Source organism: Elephas maximus, chromosome 13, assembly GCF_024166365.1.
Source record: "Elephas maximus indicus isolate mEleMax1 chromosome 13, mEleMax1 primary haplotype, whole genome shotgun sequence".
NCBI classification, from domain to species: Eukaryota; Metazoa; Chordata; class Mammalia; order Proboscidea; family Elephantidae; genus Elephas; species Elephas maximus.
In genome coordinates, this window is record NC_064831.1 from 57,648,651 (window position 1) to 57,670,631 (window position 21,981).

At 40.3% G+C, this 21,981-nt stretch overlaps 1 protein-coding gene across 5 annotated transcripts in view; it reads left to right on the forward strand.

The window, feature by feature from the left end:
* The window catches only part of MAP2K5 (mitogen-activated protein kinase kinase 5), a 287,381-nt gene that overhangs the window by 9,889 nt on the left and 255,511 nt on the right, over positions 1-21,981 (forward strand). For all 5 annotated transcript variants that reach the window (XM_049852647.1, XM_049852648.1, XM_049852650.1 and 2 more), the window contains exons 2-3: positions 5,378-5,426; positions 20,176-20,243. In XM_049852647.1, the coding sequence (XP_049708604.1) occupies positions 5,378-5,426; positions 20,176-20,243 (117 nt within the window). The remainder of the gene's footprint in view (positions 1-5,377; positions 5,427-20,175; positions 20,244-21,981) is intronic.

Sequence of the window (21,981 nt, forward strand, 5' to 3'; positions counted from 1 at the left end):
TTTTTAGTGCTGTCATTTTGATGCCTTTTTATGTGTGTTGTTGACAATTTCATTTTTCCACATACTTTTTTGTGCTGAGGCGTTTTTCTTAGTAAATTGTGAGATCCTCATTTTCATAGTGTTTGACTTTATGTTAGTTGAGTCGTTACGTTTTTCTTGGTTTTTGTCTTGAGTTATAGAGTTGTTATACCTTTTTGTGGTTACCTCATTATATACCCCTATTTTTCTAAGTAAAAACCTAACTTGTATTGTTCTATATCGCCTTGTATCACTCTCCATATGGCAGTTCAATGCCTCCTGTATTTAGTCCCTCTTTTTGATTATTGTGATCTTTTACCTATTGACTTCCATGATTCCCTGTTATGTGTATTTTTTTTTTTTTAATTAATCTTAATTTGTTTGTTTTTGTGATTTCCCTATTTGAGTTGATATCAGGACGTTCTGTTTTGTGACCTTGTGTTGTGCTGATATCTGATATTATTGGTTCTCTGACCAAACAATATCCTTTAGTATTTCTTGTAGGTTTGGTTTGGTTTTTGCAAATTCTCTAAACTTGTGTTTGTCTGTAAATATCTTAATTTCGCCTTCATATTTCAGAGAGAGTTTTGCTGGATATATGATCCTTGGCTGGCAGTTTTTCTCCTTCAGTGTTCTGTATATGTCGTCCCATTCCCTTCTTGCCTGCATGGTTTCTGCTGAGTAGTCAGAACATATTCTTATTGATTCTCCCTTGAAGGAAACCTTTCTTTTCTCCCTGGCTGCTTTTAAAATTTTCTGTTTATCTTTGGTTTTGGTGAGTTTGATGATAATATGTCTTGGTGTTTTTCTTTTTGGATCAATCTTAAATGGGGTTCGATGAGCATCTTGGATAGATATCCTTTCGTCTTTCATGATGTCAGGGAAGTTTTCTGTCAGAAGTTCTTCAACTATTTTCTCTGTGTTTTCTGTCCCTCCTCCCTGTTCTGGGACTCCAATCACCCGCAGGTTATCCTTCTTGATAGAGTCCCACATAATTCTTAGGGTTTCTTCATTTTTTTTAATTCTTTTATCTGATTTTTTTTCAGCTATGTTGGTGTTAATTCCCTGGTCCTCCAGATGTCCCAGTCTGCATTCTAATTGCTCGAGTCTGCTCCTCTGACTTCCTATTACGTTGTCTAATTCTGTTATTTTATTGTTAATCTTTTGGATTTCTACATGTTGTCTCTCTATGGATTCTTGCAACTTATTAATTTTTCCAGTATGTTCTTGAATAATCTTTTTGAGTTCTTCAACAGTTTTATCAGTGTGTTCCTTGGCTTTTTCTGCAGATATCCTAATTTCATTTGTGATATCATTAAGCATTCTGTAAATTAGTTTTTTATATTCTGTATCTGATAATTCCAAAATTGTATCTTCATTTGGGAAAGATTTTGATTCTTTTGTTTGGGGGGTTGGAGAAGCTGTCCTGGTCTGCTTCTTTAAGTGGTTTGATATGGATTGTTGTCTCCGAGCCATCACTGGGAAACTAGTTTTTCCAGAAAATCCGCTAAAAAAAAAACTGCAGTCAGATCCCTATCAGAGTTCTCCCTTTGGCTCAGGCTATTCAGATGTTAATGAAGCCGCCTGGGAAGGGTGGGGGAGGGAACAGAGAGATAGGAGAGTAGCACCTCAGAATATAGCCAGAGTTGCTTGTCTTGCTTGGAATGACTGTTATATCTGAGATTCCCGCGGGCGCGTCGCCTATGTGTGCTGGCTGTGTGGAGATTGCCCCCGGGGGGTCTGGCCCGCTGGAGTCACGGTCAGATCCTCCGCTTCCAGCCCCACGCCCAGCGTCAAGGCTCCCCTACTGGGACGGTGCACTCTCAACTCCAAAATCAGTCGCTGCCTCCCGGGGACTTCTCGTCTCTCCAGCCGCGTGGCCGTGCCGCCCCCGTAAACTAGGTGGGCCCCCTCCCGGGGTTAGTTCAGATGGGTGGAGTAGCTCCCTGTGCTTGTGCCGCGACCGAGTGTCCTGGCTGGAACGCTGTTCTCCCCACTCCAATACCAGTCGCTGCCTCCCGGGGACTTCTCCTACCGGCTGCGTCCCACGCCGCCCGCGCGACCCGGCTGGTCCCCTTCCCGGGGTTAGTTCAGGGGGTGGAGCAACTCTCCGTGTTTATGGCGTACCTGCGTGCAGTCCTAATCCCTGCGGGACGGTTCCCCGGCTCGGATGCTGCTCTTTCTGCTCCAAGATCAGTCACTGCCTCCCGGGGACTTCTCCTACCGGCTGCGTCCCACGCCGCCCGTGGAACCAGCTGGTCCCCCTCCCGGGGTTAGTTCAGGGGGGTGGAGCAGGTCTCTGTGCTTGTGCCGTACCTGACTGGTACGCTGGCTCCAGGCTCTGGAAACAATCGCTGCTTCCCCGTATTAGTTCGTTCTCCGTCTCTAAATCTGTGTTTGTTGTTCAGGGTTCGTAGATTGTTATGTATGTGATCGATTCACTTGTTTTTCCGTGTCTTTGTTGTAAGAGGGATCCGAGGTAGCGTCTGCCTAGTCCGCCATCTTGGCTCCGCCCTCTCTGAAACTTTCTTTAGGTTAGTTGGAAACCCTAGTGGCATAGTGGTTAAGTGCTACGGCTGCTAACCAAGAGGTCAGCAGTTCAAACCCACAAGGCGCTCCTTGGAAACAGTATGGAGCAGTTCTACTCTGTCCTATAGGGTTGCTATGAGTCGGAATCAGCTTGACGGCAGTGGTTATTATTGGTTACCAAAAAAAACCAAACCCACTGCCGTGGAGTCGATTCTGACTCATAGCTACCCTATAGGACGGAGTAGAACTGCTCCATAGAGTTTCCAAGGAGCGCCTGGCGGATTCAAACTGCTGACCCTTTGGTTAGCAGCTGTAGCACTTAACCACTATGCCACCAGGGCTTATCATTGGTTAGTTTAGTTAAAATGTTATGTCGTAGAGAGTGGGACAGGTTCACTTTGAAATAAGTCATTTAAAATATAAGAGATATTAACTGCGAAATGAACATAAAATCGTTAAATGTATCCTGCTTAGAATTGATGAATAGATATTGAGTAATTTTCAGTCCTTTTATCCTGTTGTTATGATAACCAGTTCCTGTTGAGTTGATTCTGACTCATGGTGACCACATGTGTGTCAGAGTAAAGCTGTGCTCCATGGGGTTTTCAGTGGCCGATTTTTCGAGGTAGATCACCAGGCCTTTCTTCCGAAGTCATTATGACAGGCCCACGTTATTTGCATTGAAGAAACAAGATGGTAGGTTGTATTCATATGATTCTCTCAAGCAAGTATGGTTTTTCCTTTTCTCTGTATCAGATGTAAAACACCTCGTTTACATTAATGGGCAAAGGATGCTATTGCTGCCTGGTGGGGTTTTCAACAGGTTATTAGAAATTTGCTGTGTGAAGGAGTCTGCTACTCATAAGTAGGAGGGATCCTAAATTTGCTCCCTAATACTGTAGAGGTGGAGTTCACTTTGCGGGATTGATTTTCTGAGTGATAAGATTTCTCTATCATCTGACTTTTTTTTTCTGACACTTGAGACTTGGCAGGTTGGGGGTGGACAGGATTATTATTATTATTATATTTCATCTCCTATCTATCCGGGCTAGAAAGAGTTCTTAATAAATGATGTTGGAAGGATGAGGTAACTGAACGAGTGGCCGTCGTCCACTGACACACCACTGATTGTCGGGCGCTAGAATCTAAGGCTTCACTGTGGGGTGAGCTTTGTGATATTCCAGTGATCAGTGATTTGTTTTATTTATTTAGCAGACGCTTACCATGTGCTAGACATTCTCCTAAGCATGTTACAAGTATTAACTCATATGGTCCTACAAGGAAGTACAGCTATGATCCCATTTTACCGAGGCACAGAGAATCAGTCACTTAGCTGGGGCAAGGCAGAGCCAAGGCCCATCACTAGCATTTTGGCTCCAGAGTGTGTGCTCCCAGGCGTTGCACTGTACTGCCTGCGTAGTCTGTTCCGTTCCACTCCATAGTTTCCATTTACCTGTCAATAAATATTTTTTTACCTATGAACGTGTAGAAAGAATTTTTTTTTACACCGAAATATTTTACAAATACTTCCTCAAAAAGTTGATGTTTCATTTGTTATGACTGGAGTCAGAAGAAAAAAAATAACCACTTTGGGCTATAATGAGGGAGGGCTGCCGAAGATCATTCTCTTTGATCAGTTTTATATGTGCAGATTTATTAAAATAATAAAAAAAAAGCACTGTAGAGGCAAGGCTATTATGCAGATCGCCACTGCAGCAAAAACATCTGAAGAACTGCCCTTAGAAGGGGGGTGCAGCCCTCACTCTGCTAAGTGCCCTGCTCAGAATGGCTGTGGGCTTCCTGCTGAGAAATACTGCAGGTGGCTTTGTCAGCCAGCTGGCTGGTGCCAGTTCTGGCTCAGCCCGGGAGGGACATTGTGGCAGAGCTCCCCTGCCACCCCAGAGAAATGAGGTTTGCAGGCTGTTCATGGTAGACTGGACATACTGGGGCCAGGTGGGCAGGGGGACTTTCTTTAGAGCTGACCACTTCCCTTAGGTCTTCTGGGCCTCTTTCATTAAGCTGCCTCTATAGACTAATTTTGAAATGTTTTCAACTTTGTAGGCTCAGTTAAATGTTGTATCAGATTATATACACTTTTTAGGTTTTTTTTGCAGATTAGATTGACTGGTATGTTTTTCAGTTGCTTAATAGTAAAGGTTGGTAAGAAATGTTCGTATTAAATATAGAATTATATGTTTATATCACTGTGATGGAAACTGGGGTTTTAAACTGCCACTATGAGCGCAAGGCACGGTATTGTCAGCCACATATCAGGAACTGCATTTGCTGAGTGTCAACAATGTGCTAGGCCCAAAGGTTATTTTAATTACATTATTTAATATTTATATTGCCGATTTTATTACATATATTTAATATCTATATTGCCATATTTTGGAGCATAATCAAATTGAGGCTCAAAGAGGTTAAGTAATTTGTTCCAGGTCACACTGCTAGTAAGTACAGAACTGGAATTCAAACCCAGGCCAATTTGACTCTAAAAACCCCTTACTCTTTCCACTATATTACATCCCACAGCTTCCATTAGAAGAAATGTATAATAGTGTATTTATATACACTGTTGGATTGAGTATGAAAGATTATGTTATCAATACAAAGTAGAAGAGATTTCATAAAGATTCCCCCCCCGGAATAGAGATATAAACTCTGGGCTTACATTGCTGGGCTAGGTGTGATTATGAGCGGATGTTTTTGTAGTTTATGCCAACATTTCAAAAATCTTTTCCAGGTTCTCATATTTCCTCCAGAATTTGCCACATGTTAGCAATAAAGAAGATGGCTAATTGTGTTTCTTTATTCTTTCTTTGTTTAGGATGTGATAGGCCAGGTTCTGCCTGAAGCAACAACCACCGCATTTGAATGTAAGTCTGCCTTGTATACCTTCTTTCTCCACGATTTCTTTCTGCAGTAATTTTTCAAAGGGTTTATGGGTTGCATTACTTTAGACACTGACAAAAACAGATTATTTATGATCATCATATGGTACATTTAAATATTTATAAATTAATGCAAGTTTAATGATGATACTGAACCAAGTAATATTTTCTTATTTAATCATATCTTGGGTCTGCATATTTATACAATATAGCTTTAATTACCAACATGACCTTTATCTGCTCTTGCTCCTCACTGTAATAATATTGCTGGAACAAAAATGAAACATATAAACTACCTGTGGGCCAATGATTATTGATTAAGAGATTTTAATCCATTGCCACTTTAAAACATTCTGGCAGAGTAGAGCATTGAAGCAAACATTGCATGGGATAAGTCTGTTTTGGCGAGGGTTGACAAGATAATGACAGCAACGCTTTGGGCCTTGGGTTCCCTTTTCCTCCCCATTGACCTGAGGACAGTGTAAGGGTGTACTAGAAAACTGGTTTTGGTATGAACCCGGTCGTTGCAGGAGAGATCAGGGTCTGGGTAATGTTAAGAGTTTAGTCAGTAGCCCTGGGGCTGAGAAGGATGAAGTAAGTGTTTGGAGCCATGGTTACCACCTTGTTTTCGAAAGATGAAGGCCATTTCTCGGTGTAGAAAAACTTGTAGTTTCTCCCCATGATAGGATACTTTTTTGTTCCTGTTTATTAGAAAAATACGTAATGATGGAAGAGTACAATGCGGACATCCTCTTTGGAGGATAGTTTAGCAATACGTACCATGTTGTAAAATGTGTGATGTCTCTGACTTAGCTGATCCACTTGTAGGAAATTGTCCAACAGAAATACCCATACATGTGCCAAACGCCCTTCAAACAAGGTGTTCATTGTGGAATTTTTAATAGCAAAAAATGAAAGGTAACCTAAATGCCTAGAATAATGTATACCAAAACCAAACCCAAACCCAGTGCCCTCGAGTCGATTCGACTCATAGCGACCTTATAGAACAGAGTAGAACTGCCCCATAGAGTTTCCAAAGAGCGCCTGGCAGGTTCGAACTGCTTGACCCTTTGGTTAGCAGCCATAGCACGTTACCACTATGCCACCAGGGTTCCCAGAATAGTGTACTGGTAAGTATAATTTATCCATCATCTTGAAGCATTAAGCAGCAGCTTGATAGAATGAGCTAGCATGTCATGCATTGATGTAGAAAGATACCCATGATGTATTGTTGAATAAACAAATATGTATGATCAGATCCCATTTTGTAAAAAAACCTAACACTCTCTCCCACCCCAACCCCTCCAACCCCCTCCAACTTCATGTATATATTGAGAGATAAGGATCTGAAGAGTGCCCACTACAGTGCTTTCCAGCAGTTTCCTCTGGAAAGTGGACTTGGAGTTGGGGGTGGGGGGAGCGTGGTGATCGGCAGGTGACTGAATGAGCAAACTTTTTACTTTACATATTCTTCTCTTGTTTGAATATTTTTCGATGATCTTTACTTATTTTTAAAAGCTACTATCAGTAAGACTCTTAAAATGATTAGTATTTTATTAATCACATTGGAATTTTTATACCACTGAAAAATAGTACATATATCTGAAATGCGTGTTAGTGTTGCACACTGTATTCAGACCCATTGCAGTAACTCCTTGGGGGTGCCAGGGAGTTCATGGGCAGTCTAATAGCTAGCATTTGGAGTACTTACTGTTGCCAGATGCTGTGCTGAGAGCATTGCATGGGTTATCTCATTTAATTTAACCTTCACAAGATCCCCATGAAGTACTTTGAAGGACTGTTATTAGCTCTGTTTTACAGTTGAGGAAGGGTCATCTCCTCTAAGCAATTTGCTCAAGTCTCACAGCTAGTAAGTGGTACAGTGGAATAGGCTTCAGAGCCTATATTCTCAACCCCTGTGTTGGACTTGTGAGAATTGTCATAATCTTGCAATCCTATGTTCTGATTGTTCTTAAGCATGGCAAAGAACATGCTTTCTAGGTCCCCCAAAAGTAGTGAGGGTTCCAGTGACTTGATGTACCTGTGCCTACCCCGCAGCTTTCAGAGTTAGGGTTCACAGCAACAGTATTATTATTCTAGATATCTTGTGCCAGGCAGTGTACTAGATGTTTTATCTAGATTGGCTGATCTCTACCATGGCTCTGTAAGGTAGGAAAATTATACCTGGGAGGAAACTGAAGCTCAGAAATGTGAAATGATGGCCGAAGGTGACCAGGTAGGAAGTGGCAGAGCCCAGATTCAAATGCAGGTCTCTTTAACTGTGAGACTTGTACTCTATCAGCCAAGTGTGTTGAAAGCCTGTAAGGTGTGTTAAGTAGAGGAAAAAAAATTTAACCCTCTAGATTTAAATTCTTAGAGATTATGCTTCCTTTTCCCCAACAGGGCAGCAGCTCTATATCCATCTGTGTCTGGACCAGGTTTAGATGAAAAACAAATAAAAACAAAACTACACACAGAGAGATAATGAGGACAATTGTTAAATTAATTTTTTTGTTTTTTGCTTGTGTAATTGTATGCTTTCCATTATAGACTTAAAATCCTAGGCTAGCTTTTTTCTTGATTGTCCTAGGATGACTTTATTCTCTGAACGGAAAATCTGAACCAATAAATGGAATCTGGGTATAGCGACAACAATAACAGGCATGAGAGATAGTTGGAAAGATAGATATAGTTTGTAAGCTAATTGACTGGAATTTGGGGGGTATTTCAGTGGTTTGTGAGTATGATAGAACAACCCCCCCAAGTAAATAAAACTTTAATAAAAAAGTATTTATGATAATATATTTAATACTGAAAAGTATACCTAAGGCCAATTGTTTTCTTATACAAAAGTGATAGTGTTGTATTTAGTGATATGAATTAAACAGCAAGAGAAAGGACAGCCATCAAATTTACCTGTTTTATGTAAATGTGGAGAAAAAGAGAGCTGAGTATAAGTGGAAAAGAGAGGAGAGTTCCTGTCATCTTTTAGATTCTCCAGCTGTGAGAGATGCTACCTCTTCACTGGCACCTCTCATCCCCCAGATGGGGCTAATCTCTCTGCGCACCTTGTTTATGTCTTTACTAGGCAGTGAACTGGTTCCTTGTTGCCTTCTGGGTGGTTGTGTGTGTCCCCCCCCCATTAGATTCTGAGTTACTTGGTGATAGGAACCATGTTTTACTTGACTTGTTCTCTCCTTAGTGCTTAGCTTAGTGCCTTGTAGGAACATGCTCATTGAATAAAATGGAATGTCGTGTATATCCATATTGAAATGAGAATTATAAAATACATATGACTAAAAGCCAAATGTTTAATTTGCTGTTGTGGCTTATTTGTGCTATTGCCCAGAAATTGGATATAATTGATTAGTGGTAGACAGTGCAAACCCTAAATTCTTTCAGTTTACTGGGCCCCATGTCCTGTGGGAGCAGAGGACCTGCACTGGCTGTGTGCTTTTGATTTCTGTCCCTGGGGCTGGTAAATGGGAAGGGAGTTACGGCTAAATGAGGGAGGCCCATCTGTGGTGAAGTCTCCTCTTGGGCTAGTGGCCCTGTACCTGTTTCTCTTCTTACTCTCTTTTAGTCTTTCTCCCTTTACAACTAGGGCACAAATACAAGTACTTTTTAATATCTAGTTTTTTTAAAAAAATTATGAAGTAATACATGATATTTAAAAAAATTCAAGCAGTATGTTTGTTGTTGTTAGGTGCCATCACGTTGTTTCCGACTCATAGCAACTCTGTGTACAACGGAACGAAACACTGCCTTGTCCCGCACCATCCTCACAGTCATTGTTATGTTTGAGCCCAATTTTGCAGCCACTGTGTCAATCCATCTTTTTTGCTGATCCTCTACCTTACCAAGTATGATGTCCTTCTCCAAAGACAGATCCCTCCTGATAACATGTCCAGAGCACGTGAGATGAAGTCTCCCGTCCTCGCTTCCAAGGAGCATTCTGGCTGTACTTCTTCCAAGACAGATTTGTTTGTTGTTCTGGCAGTCCATGGTATATTCAATATTCTTCACCAGCACCATAACTTAAAGGCATCAATTCTTCTTCAGTCTTCCTTATTCATTGTCCAGCTTTCACATGCATATGAGACAGTTGAAAATAACATGGCTTGGGTCAGACACACATTAGTCCTCAAAGTGACATCTTTCAAGCAGTGTAGAGATAAGATAAGAAGTAAAAGTCCTTCATTTCCCCCAAATCCTCCGGTCTCACTGTTAACAATTTCTTCTGTATTCTTCCAGAAAATTTCTATGTGCATAATATATACTGAACTGCAAGTTTCTTCTGCCTCCATTTAACAGAATGTCTTGGACCTCTGTCCACCATCTGTATGCTTAGATCAACTTCATTCTCTTGGACGACTGCACTATACTTAATTTTAGGACTATGGCATAATTTGTTTAATCTGTTGATGGACATTAAAGTTTTACCAGTTTTTCTGAAAACGTTAGATGGGAACCTTAGGGGGCAGTGAGCTTGTGTTAATGGGGAAGGAGCAACTCAGAAAAGAAGGGTGAGAATGGTCACATAATCCGAGGAATGTAATCAGTGTCACTGAATTGTACTTGTAGAAAGTGTTGAATTAGTGTATGTTTTGCTGTGTATATTCTCAGCAACAACAAAATAATAAAATAAAAAAAGAAAAAGAATGGTTTGGGAGGAACTACTTACCTCAGAATGTTGTTGTTTGTGTTGTTTGGTGTTGTTGCGTCAACCCTGTCTGACAGGGTAGAACTGCCCTGTAGGGTTTCCAAGGCTATAGTCTTTACAGGAGCCGATCACTAGGCCTTTCTTGCACAGAGCCATTGGTGGATTCAAATCACCAGCCTTTCACTTACCAGTGGAGTGCTTAACCATTGCGCCACCAGGGCTCCTTTTATCTCAGGATAACTGATACCAAATCAAGGCCCCTTAGAGTGAACCCAGTTAAAATACCATAAAATTTTCATAGTAAGTTGTGAAAAAAAAAGAAAAAAGGATCGTTTAGGTGGTAGTCATTTTCCATGATTGCCCTCAATGAGCCGTGCTTCCTGGTGTTCATGCCCTTGTTGAGTTGCATCCCATACTGAATTGGGGCTGGCCTTGTGTCCAGCATTGGTGGTAGTGTTGCTATGTGCTTTCTCAACCTACTTCATAAAAGGTATTGCAGCTTCTGCCTTGGCCTCTTGGATTACTTACTCTGGGGGGAGCTAGCCAGCGTGTCATGGAAAGACCTGCATTGAGACGAACTGAGGCCTCAGGCCAACAGCCAGCCAAATATGTGAGCAATATCCAGCCTAAATGAATCTTCATATGACTGCAGCCTCATGGGAGACCCCAGGTGAGAACTACCTAGCCAAACCTTTTCTCAATTCCTGCCTACAGAAACTGAGAGATGATAAATGATTACCATTGTTTTAAACAACAAAAAGTTTTCCCAGTTTTTCAGTGTTAGAAAAAAAATGTAGTGAACAGCAATGTCCTGTATCTTTCCACATTGTGGAAATGTATTTTTGAATAAATTCCTAGGAGTTGGAACTACTGGAAAATTTTTTTTTTTAATAATTGCAATAGCTAGTACCATGTTGCTTTCTAAAAAGGTAGAACCAGTTTACACTCCCTGCAACAGTGTGTGAGAATGCCATTTCCTTCCCTCCTTGCCAACTCTGGGTGTCAGCAAACTTTATAGTCAATGTCAATTTGATAGGTAAAAAAGATTATTATATTACTATTTTAGTTTATTTTTAATTATCAGTGAGGTTGAACGTCTTTTCATTGGTATTTTGGTTATTTGTATTTAACTCCTATGAACTACCACACACATATATATATTGTCAGCTGTGCCCATTTTTCTATTAGGTTATCTTTTTCTAATTTACTTTCCAATATTAAGAAAACTGGCCCTTTGTTTTAAAAGTTGCAGATATTTTCACTCAGTTTATTGCTTTCTTTTCAGCTTGCTTTTGTCTTTTTTTTTTTTTTTTTCCCCACAGAGAAATTTAAAGTTTTTTACATGGTCAAATTTGTTGTATTTTCCTTTGTGACTTCTGGGTTTATGTCATGCTTAGAAAGGTGTTCCATGTTCTAGGATATTGAAAAAACATTCACCTATATTCTTTTTTTCTTTTTATTCTAATGAGGTTAAATACACACACACAGACAGACACACACACTCATACACACATACATATTAAGTATGTATAAAATATATATTATGTACATATGTATGTATGTTTTTTTAAATTTCTTGTACCATGGTCAGTTTATTTTGTTGAAAAGAGTCAGATGGGGATCTACCTTTACTGAAACAGACAGTTGATACCATACCAGATGTGAGAACAGTTCTGATATGAAGCTAAATTCTGTAGCCATAAAAAATCCTGTATGTTTGCATGTATGTTGTTGTTGTTAGGTGCTGTCGGTAGGTTCTGACTCGTAGAGACCCTGTGTACAACAGTACGAAACACTGCCTGGTCCTGTACCATCCTCACAATCGTCGCTATGCTTGAGCATGTATGGGCCCTACATATGCTGTAGGAGCTTGGCATTCATATAGGCCCAGAGAACCCTGCTGATTTTCACAGTTTCATTAGCAGGTTAATGAGTACACCAACTTGTGAGGTGATGAAAATCAGCTGTCCCCACTAATGAGTTCCCTGTGCCTATCCGTTATATGTGTTCCTCTCCCTAGATTTTATCTGGACAAGTTACTGCCATAAAATGATTGCTGGACTGGTGTCGATGGACAGTAAAATCTCACCAATGACTTGAAAGATACATTTTAAGTCTATTTAGAAAAATATTGACCTATGCCCACAAAAATCATGTGGTCTTACTTTTCGGTGACTCTCTGACTTCCCATATTCTGGTCAGTACCAAACACCAACCAAACTTGTTGCCGTCAAGTCGATTCTGACTCCTAGCAACCCTATGGGACAGAGTAGAACTCCTGTAGGGTTTCTAGGGAGTAGCTGGTGGAGTCGAACTGCCAACCTTTTGATTAGCAGCCAAGCTCTTAACCGCTGTGCCACTGGGGCTCCATTCTGGCCAATAGCCCTCATAAATATCTTCACACCTGTCAAAGCATGTGTCTGAGTTTTGGTTCAGAAAATATGGTATTAGGATAAATATTTATTTATGTCATTCTTCAACCATGATCATTTTATACCTACTTCTCATTGAATAGGATCCCTTTCAGTTTCTTTATACAGTAGTCCCCCCTCTCCCCATCCATGGGGGATATGTTCCTGGGGTTGCCTGAAACCTCGAATAGTACTGGATCCTGTATATACTATGTTTTGACCTATACATACCTACCTATGATAAAGTTTTAATTTATAAGTTAGGCACAGGAAGAGATTAACAACAATAACTAATAATAAAATGGAACAATTATAACAGTATACTGTAATAAAAGTTATGTGAATGTGGTCCCCAGGCAGGGCAGACCGGGAAGGTGTGAGACCTCATCAGGCTACTCGTTTAATGTTTTTGGACTGTGGTTGACTGAGGGTAAAACCGTGGAAAGTGAAACCTCGGATAAGGGAGCCAGGGCTACTGTGATATCCCAGAAGATTATCTTGCTTTTTGGGTGCAGAAGTCTTTAAACCAGCACATCATATCTCATTTTAAACTTGGCTAGGTGGTGCAAACAGTTAGTATGCTCAGCTGCTAACTGAAAGATTAGAGATTCTAGTCCAGCCCGAGGCACCTTGGAAGAAAGGCCTGGCAGCCTGTTTCCAAAAAATTAGCCATTGAAAACTCCATGGAGCACAGTTCTACTCTGATACGTGTAGCGTCACCAGTAGTCAGAATCAGTTCAACGGCAACTGGTTTCTATGTTTTTTATGGTATGATCATTTAAAGCAAAATTGTAGTTACATAAGTTGTAAGTTGTTGAAGTACACTATGCTATACAACTATAACTGACCACTGGAGTGACACCCGAAGATACCCCTCATATCCCCAAATATTGAAGACAGTCTCGTTAAGAACAGTTAGGTGGGAACCCCTTTTTGATTTGGAAAAAAAGTCTAAGTCTTCAAATATTTGGAAAAAATGAAGTTTCATTTTCTTAAAATTATAGTATATGTAGAAGATAATGTAGATATTTATATGTAAAACTAGGTGGATTAATGAAAAATTGTAATTCTTAAGAGACTTACATTGAATATAAAAATTATTTAACATGTAAGAGTAATCGTGCATCCTAGAATTTAAGACAATGTGAAGAAAGCCTTAATTTATTGAAATTTTAGTACAACATATCGTTGATGCAAAAATTCCAAATCCTTGTTAGTATTATGAGAGTAGTTACTTCTTATTAGTACCCTCGATAAGTTGTTTGAGAATTAAGAAGAAACATAAGCCTTTTACCCTAGCACTGGAACTCACCAGACTGGTTGCTGTTTGAGGCCAGTGGACAATCGTGTGCATTTTTGAATGCTTAGAAGCCCTAGCATAGTATTCAGTACATAAAGGTAGATAGCTGCCTTTGAGCTGACTCCGACTCATGGCGACCTTATGTACAACAGAATGAAACGCTACCCAATCGTGCCACATTGTCATCCTCACCAGCATGTACAAGTCCGTCATTGTGGCTATTGTGCCAGTCCATCTCACCAAGGGTCTCTTGCACTCTCATTGGCCCTCTGCTTCACCAAAGATGATGTCCTCCTCCAGCTATTGATCCCTTCTGATGATGTGTCCAAAGCAAGCGAGTCAGACAGTGTTCTGTTGTGATCTATAAGGTTTTCATTGGTTAATTTTCCAAAGTAGATCATCAGGCCTCTCTTCCAGGTCTGTCTTAATGTGGAAGCTCTGCTGAAACCTGTGCACCATGGGGGAGGGACCTGGTTGGTATTTAAAATACAGTGGCATAGCTTCCAGCATCATAACAGTATACAAGCTACCACAGCACAACAAACTGACAGACGGGTGGTGGCAGCACATAGTAGACACTCAGTATGTGTTTCTGGAATGTATGGATGGTTAAAAGAATGAATTAATAAAGACAGGTATCTCAACCATCAGCAAATTCTATTGGGTGTATCTTCAAAATATATTCAGCGTGTAATGATTTCTGAAAACTTCAGCTTGGTTCAGACCACCGTCACTTTTTACCTGGAGAAGGATAGTGGCCTCCTAACTGGTCTCTCTCCCTCTCTCCTCACACAGCAACCTGAGTGATCCTTTGAGAAGTTAAGCCAGATCACAACACTCAAAACTCTCCAATGGTTCCCATTATTCAGGAGTAGAAGCCAAGTCCCTAAAATGCTCTTCAGGGACCTACATCTTCTCATTTGCCCCCAACCTTGCCCTGCCATTCCGTCTCTCAACTCATCTACTTCTGTCACCCTATCTCATTCTGTTCTAGCTGCTCTGAAAGGTGCCAGACATACTTCTGACTCAAGACCCAAACCAAACCCAGTGCCGTCGAGTCGATCCCAACTCATAGTGACCCTACAGGACAGAGTAGAACTGCCCCACAGAGTTTCCAAGGAGCACCTGGCGGATTCGAACTGCCGACCCTTTGGTTAGCAGCTGTAGCACTTAACCACTTGCCGCCAGAGTTTCCCTTCTGACTCAGGGCCTGTGCATTTGCTGTTTCCTCTGCCTGGACCACTTTGTCTCCGGGTATCAGCATGGCCTACTCCCTCGCCTCCTTCATTCTTTTTCCACCAGAATGTAAACCCCAAGAGGGCAGGGTGTTCCCCCCCCCGCCAGCTGTTACTATCCATAATGCCCAGAACAGTGCCTGGCATATCGTGGGCACTTAAATATTTGTTGGAGGGAGGAAGGAAGCAAAGAAATCAGGAGGTAGTAGGTATAGAGCTAAATTAAAACGTGTTGAGTATGAAGATCTGACCAGAGGAATTGCGGCCTCTAGTCCTGCTGAGATCATCAGACTCCTTACCTGAGAGGGGCTGTAAACTTCACAGCTTTTCTGGTAATTTCCTTGTGATATCTTTCTAATATCTACCATTATGTTTGCATTTCTTTTCTCTTGCCTTAGAGAAATGCCTTTGCTATAGTTCTAATTGACTCTTACCTGGCACTGAAGGAATGTGACAAATGATATATAATATATTGCCTTAATTTTCTGTTGCTCTTTGTAGAAGCTAGATTGTTCCTCTTGAAAGCCCACTTGAGCCCCTGTCACTGTAGTGGGTGCCGTTTGGTTGAGCGCTCCCACACCTGCTGTTTACAGGTGGGCACTATGTTTGCCATTCTGACCGCCTCCTACCTGAGGCTGCCTCTCCTCCATTGGGCCTTTATGTTCCTTCTCTTGGCTTCTCTTTTGGATTGCATGTTGCTTCAGATAAAATCACTAACAACATATGGCCTGTTAGGATTCTTTTCCCAAACGCTACCATTTTGTATATTTGTGACACACTGCAGATTTTGTGAAGATTGCTTCATAATATTTGTTTACCATCTGCTGCACTCTATTTGGTATCTTGCTAGGATTTTTTTCTCCATTTTAAGTGACATTAACAAAATCCAGCCAGTACATACACTTTCTGGTTCTACTTTTGCCTCCCTAATGTGCTGGAAAATCATATTACTATGCTCCAGGCAACTAGAGAAGCCTGGAATTCTCATTGTGAACCAGTGTATTAGATCTCTTCCCCCCCTTCTTCTTGGTCATATCCGGTAATGCTTTTTTGGTCAGATGGCAAAGAACCTTCATGTATAAGACAAAAAAAAAAAAAAAGCTGAAATTATTTTTTCTACTTAGTGCCACTACTTTCTCCTCTTCACCAACATATTTATGCTTTTGAAACTCTTTGTGCCCCTTTAGTAAGTTTTTCTGGTTTATATTTCTAGTGGCTATAATTTTTATAGCTAATCCAGTTGGGTAGGCAAATGGACTTGTTAGATGGATTGTATCTGCCCAACTTTTTGTTAAAAAAAAGTGTTTTAGGTTTTTGTCTTACTGAATTGTTTGATTTCTATGTCTCTTTTCTTACGCTTCACTAACTTCTCACACCTGTGAATTCGTTGTCCCTAGAGAGACGTATATTCTCACTTAAAATGTTAAGGTTTATGATTTCCTTTTGGGCCACCATCAGAGGGTCAGAGAGAGCTTGGATTTTGCCTTTTGGCCAGAACTGTCAGTCTTCTCATGGGTGTGGTTTCTAGAGAGATGGGTGTGCTTTTCTGACTCACTCTCCTCTTGGACAAATACAAGGAGTCTTCATTAAGACGCAAAAAAACCCACTGCCGTTGAGTCGATTCTGATTCATAGCGACCCTGTAGGACAGGGTAGAACTGCCCCATAGAGTTTCCAAGGAGTGCCTGGTGGATTTGAACTGCCAGCCTTTTGGTTAACAGCTGTAGCACTTAAGCACTTTGCCACCAGGGTTTCCTTCGTTAAGACAGCTAAGCACAAATATTAAAGAGTGAAACAGAGTCCCCCAAAGAGTAATTTGTTAAGAAAACAAGTACCTACATAAAACTGGGTCTCCTGTTAATCCATAAGAACTATTAATCACTGGGTCATGTAAACCTGATTTTATCCCCAGGCTTTATTGGCATGCCTCTTTCAACTTACCTGAAGTTTTCTCTTGGAGTCGGATCCCTAACAAGGCAGCTCTAACACTTGACCTCTAGGTTAGTGCCGAAAGCTATTCTAGCCTTTTGTCCCCAGTTTTCTGTCCACTTAAACCAAAGTGCCCTCATAGTGTTTTATCGCTGCTTTTCTGGAACTTCTCTGCAAGAAGTTTTTTCTGGTAACTGGCTTCTCTCACAAATTTTTTACTGAAGTAATCCCTCAGAGATTCATAGAATTTTAGAATCTTTTATTTGAAGTAGCCTTAAAGGTTCAAGCCCTGGCTTCGAGGACTTTGGGAATGCTCTCTTTCTCCATTTTTTTCCTTCTTGATTTAGAGAGACTGGGATTTAAACGATCTTTCTGGAATCTATGCCCCCTCTTTACAAGTTAAAAAAGGTTTTTTATCTGCTTTATTAAACTCCAAGTGCACCTCCCACCCCACCGCATATGAACAATACTTTTCTGAGCTCTTGTATATATGGAGATTTGAATGTAAACATGCCTTTTTTGTAACTGTCATCTCTGTAGCTAGCCCTGGTGCAGAAATACAATTTAAAAAAAAATGTATTTTGTTCAGGCTGGAGTGTTTTTTTTTTTTTTAACCAAGTTCAGAATTTTGTCAAGAATAAATCCTTTTAACCCACATTTAAACAGAGAATTTGACCTGATTTTAAAGCAAAAATATGAAGTGCTTTTATGTGTGGTGTTATTTAACATTATATCTCTTTACACTGAATATGTTTTTCCCCTCTGCCTCCTACATTTTAAAGAAAACTTTTTTAATTTGGCTTTGAAAATGTTAAAGTTTCTAGAACCTATGTAGAAGTTCCTTTCTTCTTTGTCCGAAACTAGGATGGTACCCCCCCACCCCCACCCCAGTTTGGCCCTCGAGAGTCTGTGCGCTTAAAAAAAAAAAAAAGAAAAGAAACAAAGGAAGCACTAGACTCCTATATAGCCCTTTATGTACTTAACACCCCACAGGAATGTGCTTTCTTTCTTTCGGAAAGGGACCAGTGTGCAGCTTTTATACAAAAAAACAGGCAACTCTTGGTAGCTTCCTGTCGGCGGTGGCCACAGCTCCCAGCTGTCCAGACAGACAGTGTGACTTGATGATACTGTTCAGACCGAGTTGGGTGATCAGTGGGAGGCAGCTGAGATCCAGGGTGCAGGATCCAGGAACAAATCTTCTGGAAACAAAACTTTGATGAGAGCTGTTTGTTGGGGTGGTCCCTGAGTGGGGCTGGCCAAGTGCTGATTTCCACCATGCTGTCAGGTTGCTGTGGCTGCTGAGGAGAAAAAGTAAGTAGCGTTTTGCTCTGCAAGAGGCTAAGTGAGAGAGAGCACAAGCTGGTCACATATAGGGGCTATCTTCAGAACCGCAGCTGGAACAGTGCGAGGGCCTGTGAAGGTGAGGTGGGGCAGGGTCCATGTCTGAACAGGACGTTCACTGTGTTTTCAGTAAGCGTCCCCAGAGTGTGTCTTCCAAGCTTGTTCTTTTCATGATGGGCATTTGTTCTGGTTTTCCAGGCCTCTGATCAGGGTGATCTTTGCATGTGATTAGGACAGCGATTATATGCCCAAGAGTGACTAAGAAATAATAATGATTGTTTGGCGAATGTACCAGAGCTGGAGCATCGAAACAAGAGTCTGCCTCATCCAGTTTGTCACCTTGGGAGGCGGTGTACTTCTTCCAGCAACTTTGCCATTGCTCAGAATCTTTCTGGCATTTTTTTCAACTGTGCATTTAGAGTCTACCTCATAGGCTGTTGTCACTATTGACAAATCTTTATCTTCAGAAGGATGAAGTATCTAACTGAATATTTAGAAAAAGCCAAAAGTCATTCTGAGGGCTGCCTGGCAGATGGTGTGGGAATAGGATCAGGCCACAATTATATTGTGGGTTAAAAAATAAGATCTGTACTCTCATCAGGTCTATCCTTAGGTTCTGAAATCAGCTTTTGAAGAGATATTTTAAAATATTTTGAATAAGAAAAACATTATTGAAATAAGTAAATCATTTCTTGATGTGACTATTTTGATGATAATGCTTATTCAAATGTATACATTCTGGTTGTATATTTTCTGAAGTCTTATTATCCTCTAGTCTTAAGACTATTACATTATTATAAAATAGCATGAATCACCGCTTGAGACTTAATGATGGTCAGGGAATACCTAATACAGATGAAACCGTTGAGAGAGAGAAAGAATGAGCTACTACATAGAATGGGATGTGGAAATACTTGGGTTGGAGTTGCTTTGCAAGTTAACCTTACACTAAGGCCCCAGTTTCTTCTTCTGTAAAAAGGGAATAATAATAGTGATGATGTCTGCATCATAGGATTGTTGTTAGGTTTCTAATGTGGCACTGCATATGAAGCACAAATCACGGTGCCATGTGTATAGCAAACCCAACAAACAAACCCAGTGCCGTCGAGTCGATTCTGACTCATAGCGAATGTGTATAGCGGTATCCAGTAAATGTTAGTCATATTTATCACGCTATATGACATGGTAAATTGGGAGAGAGGAAGAATAGAGAAGTAGGGGGATAGGGTGCTGTTTGAGAAATTAAAAAAGTGCTGTTAGCAGAACAAGACTGGTCTCTCTTCGGTTTTTCTTAAAGTTTTCCAAATCAAACCTGCTTAGTCATACTCCAATTATACTTACTTTTTTTGGGTTATCTAGATACACGTTGTGAATGACATGAGCAATATTTTAATTTTTGGCTGTCCCTAAAATAGTTTTAGTTCTTTATTGAGATTCTAGGAGCCCTGGTGGAGCAGTGGCTAATGCGCTTGGCTACTAACTGAAAGGTTGAGGTTCGAGCCCACTAGGCGCTCTGCAGGAGAAAGATGTGGCAGTCTGATTCTGTAAAGATTTACAGCCTTGGAAACCCTATGGGGCAGTTCTGCTCTGTTCTATAGGGTCCTCTGAGTCAGAATCAACTCAAAGGCAGCAGTTCTTTTTTTTTTTTTTTTTTTAAGTTGACATACTAATTGTATTCTGAACAAAAAACAAAGCAAAGCAAACCAATGACACCAACATTTCTCCAAAACTATGATGTTGAGGGTTTGGGTATCAGTTATAAAAAACCAATTGTGTTATGTACTCACTTGGCATTATTTTTGTACGTTGAAAAAAACGCAAATCATATCAGTTGCATTATGTTGCTTTTTAAACAGATGAAGATGAAGATGGTGATCGAATTACAGTGAGAAGTGATGAAGAAATGAAGGCCATGCTGTCGTATGTAAGTGTATTACAAATGAGGACTATTTTTTAAAATGTTAATGTAATTGGCATTGATGTTCCCCGGGCATAGTGAAGATATGAAAGCTAAATTATAGTTGCCATAACATTTGTCTGTATGATATGTAAGGTTTTCAAAGATTTCTTTATGTGAAAGTTAAGGACATTCTTTTCAGAGGACTTGTACACTTACTGATCATATCATGAACATTAAGAATAATGCATCTTAATGACTTTTGCATTAGGTATGGTGGAGACTAAATGGACTATCAATTTTCTGTATTTTTTATGCAGTACTTAAAGTAACGGCTCATTAAAAATGAACCCCTGGGCTCTAAAAAATTCTTCAAAATCTACTTTCAACTGGAGATCTCTTTCACCCTTCCGAATAGACTATAGTTATAATGTAGCTGCAGGCTTAATATGGATACACGATTTAAAGATGTATTCTCGGTTACTTTATGTACTAACCACCTCCCCCCCACCCCCCCCCCACCCCGTCCAAAATGAACTACAGGGTTACTTACTGAATCAGAGTGATTTGAATATATCCAGAAATGACTTTTCTTTTGTGTTTTAAATTTCACTGAAAATTTGTATTAACATTCGTTTCCAACTAAAGTAGATGAACAAGAGAAAAGAGTGCATTTTTATAACTTTAATACTAAGTTTGATGAATTCAACTTCCATACAGAGACGTAGCTTCCGTGAGCCCTGATTTGAGCCTTCCTGTCTTTTGTTTTATGTTGTCTGAGTTTGTAATCTGGTGTGGTGTGTGGTGGAAAGAGTAGTGGACTGGAAGTCAGGAGACCACAGCTCTCCTCTGGCTTCCTGGCCTTAGGCAAATCACTTAACCTTTCTGGGCTGCAGTTGCCTCATCTATCAATTGTGGGTAATAATACTTGTCCTTTCTACTGCACAGGGTCACTGTAACGATCAAATGGGATAATAGATGTGAAAGCCCTTTGAAAAGTTAAAAGTCCTATACAAATGCAAAGTGGTATTATGGCGGAAATGATGGCATCAGGACCCATGCTTTTCATTGAGGTTCTAATCTTAGGCAACAGTTAGGTTGTAGGTTTTTGACAGACTTCTGCTTAAACTAGGGTATTGTTCATTGTAAGGAAAACTCTGAAAAATATCTGTGTGATTTTTTGCCAATAGTTTTAATTTAGGGTAGGAGGAAAGAGAACAAGAAGAATGGTTTGATTAACAGAGCGTTGCTTTCCACCCAGCCCCGAGTAGGAAAAGTCAATTTCCCATTGACTTCCCATTAACTTTTGTGGGAGTCTTTGTGTCGTGAGAATTTAGAGCTGGGCTCATCAGTACCTTGAAAGGCAGAGTAGGATTGTAAACTGAAAGGTCTAGCACTGGAATCGATAGATTGGCTAACTTTCCTGAGAACGTGACATGCTAATTTTTTAGAAAACACACGCAAAGATGGGTTCTAGTTTTCTCAGATAAGTCCATTGCAAGAACTGATACATGTACTTCCATTATGTATTTGATGACATAACCATACACAAGGGTATGTTTTCAGTAATGTACTTTTGGAAAAATTTGACAAATTGTGCTTTTTGAGAAATAGTACTGTGGGTGATCATAGTGATAATAGTAGTAATTTCCATTTCTAATTTTTTTTTTTAAGTGCTGGCTATATACTAGATGCTGGAAGTATTTTATTTTCTTTTAATAATTGCTCACTGAGGTACATATTACCTACCATCCCTGTTTTTTAG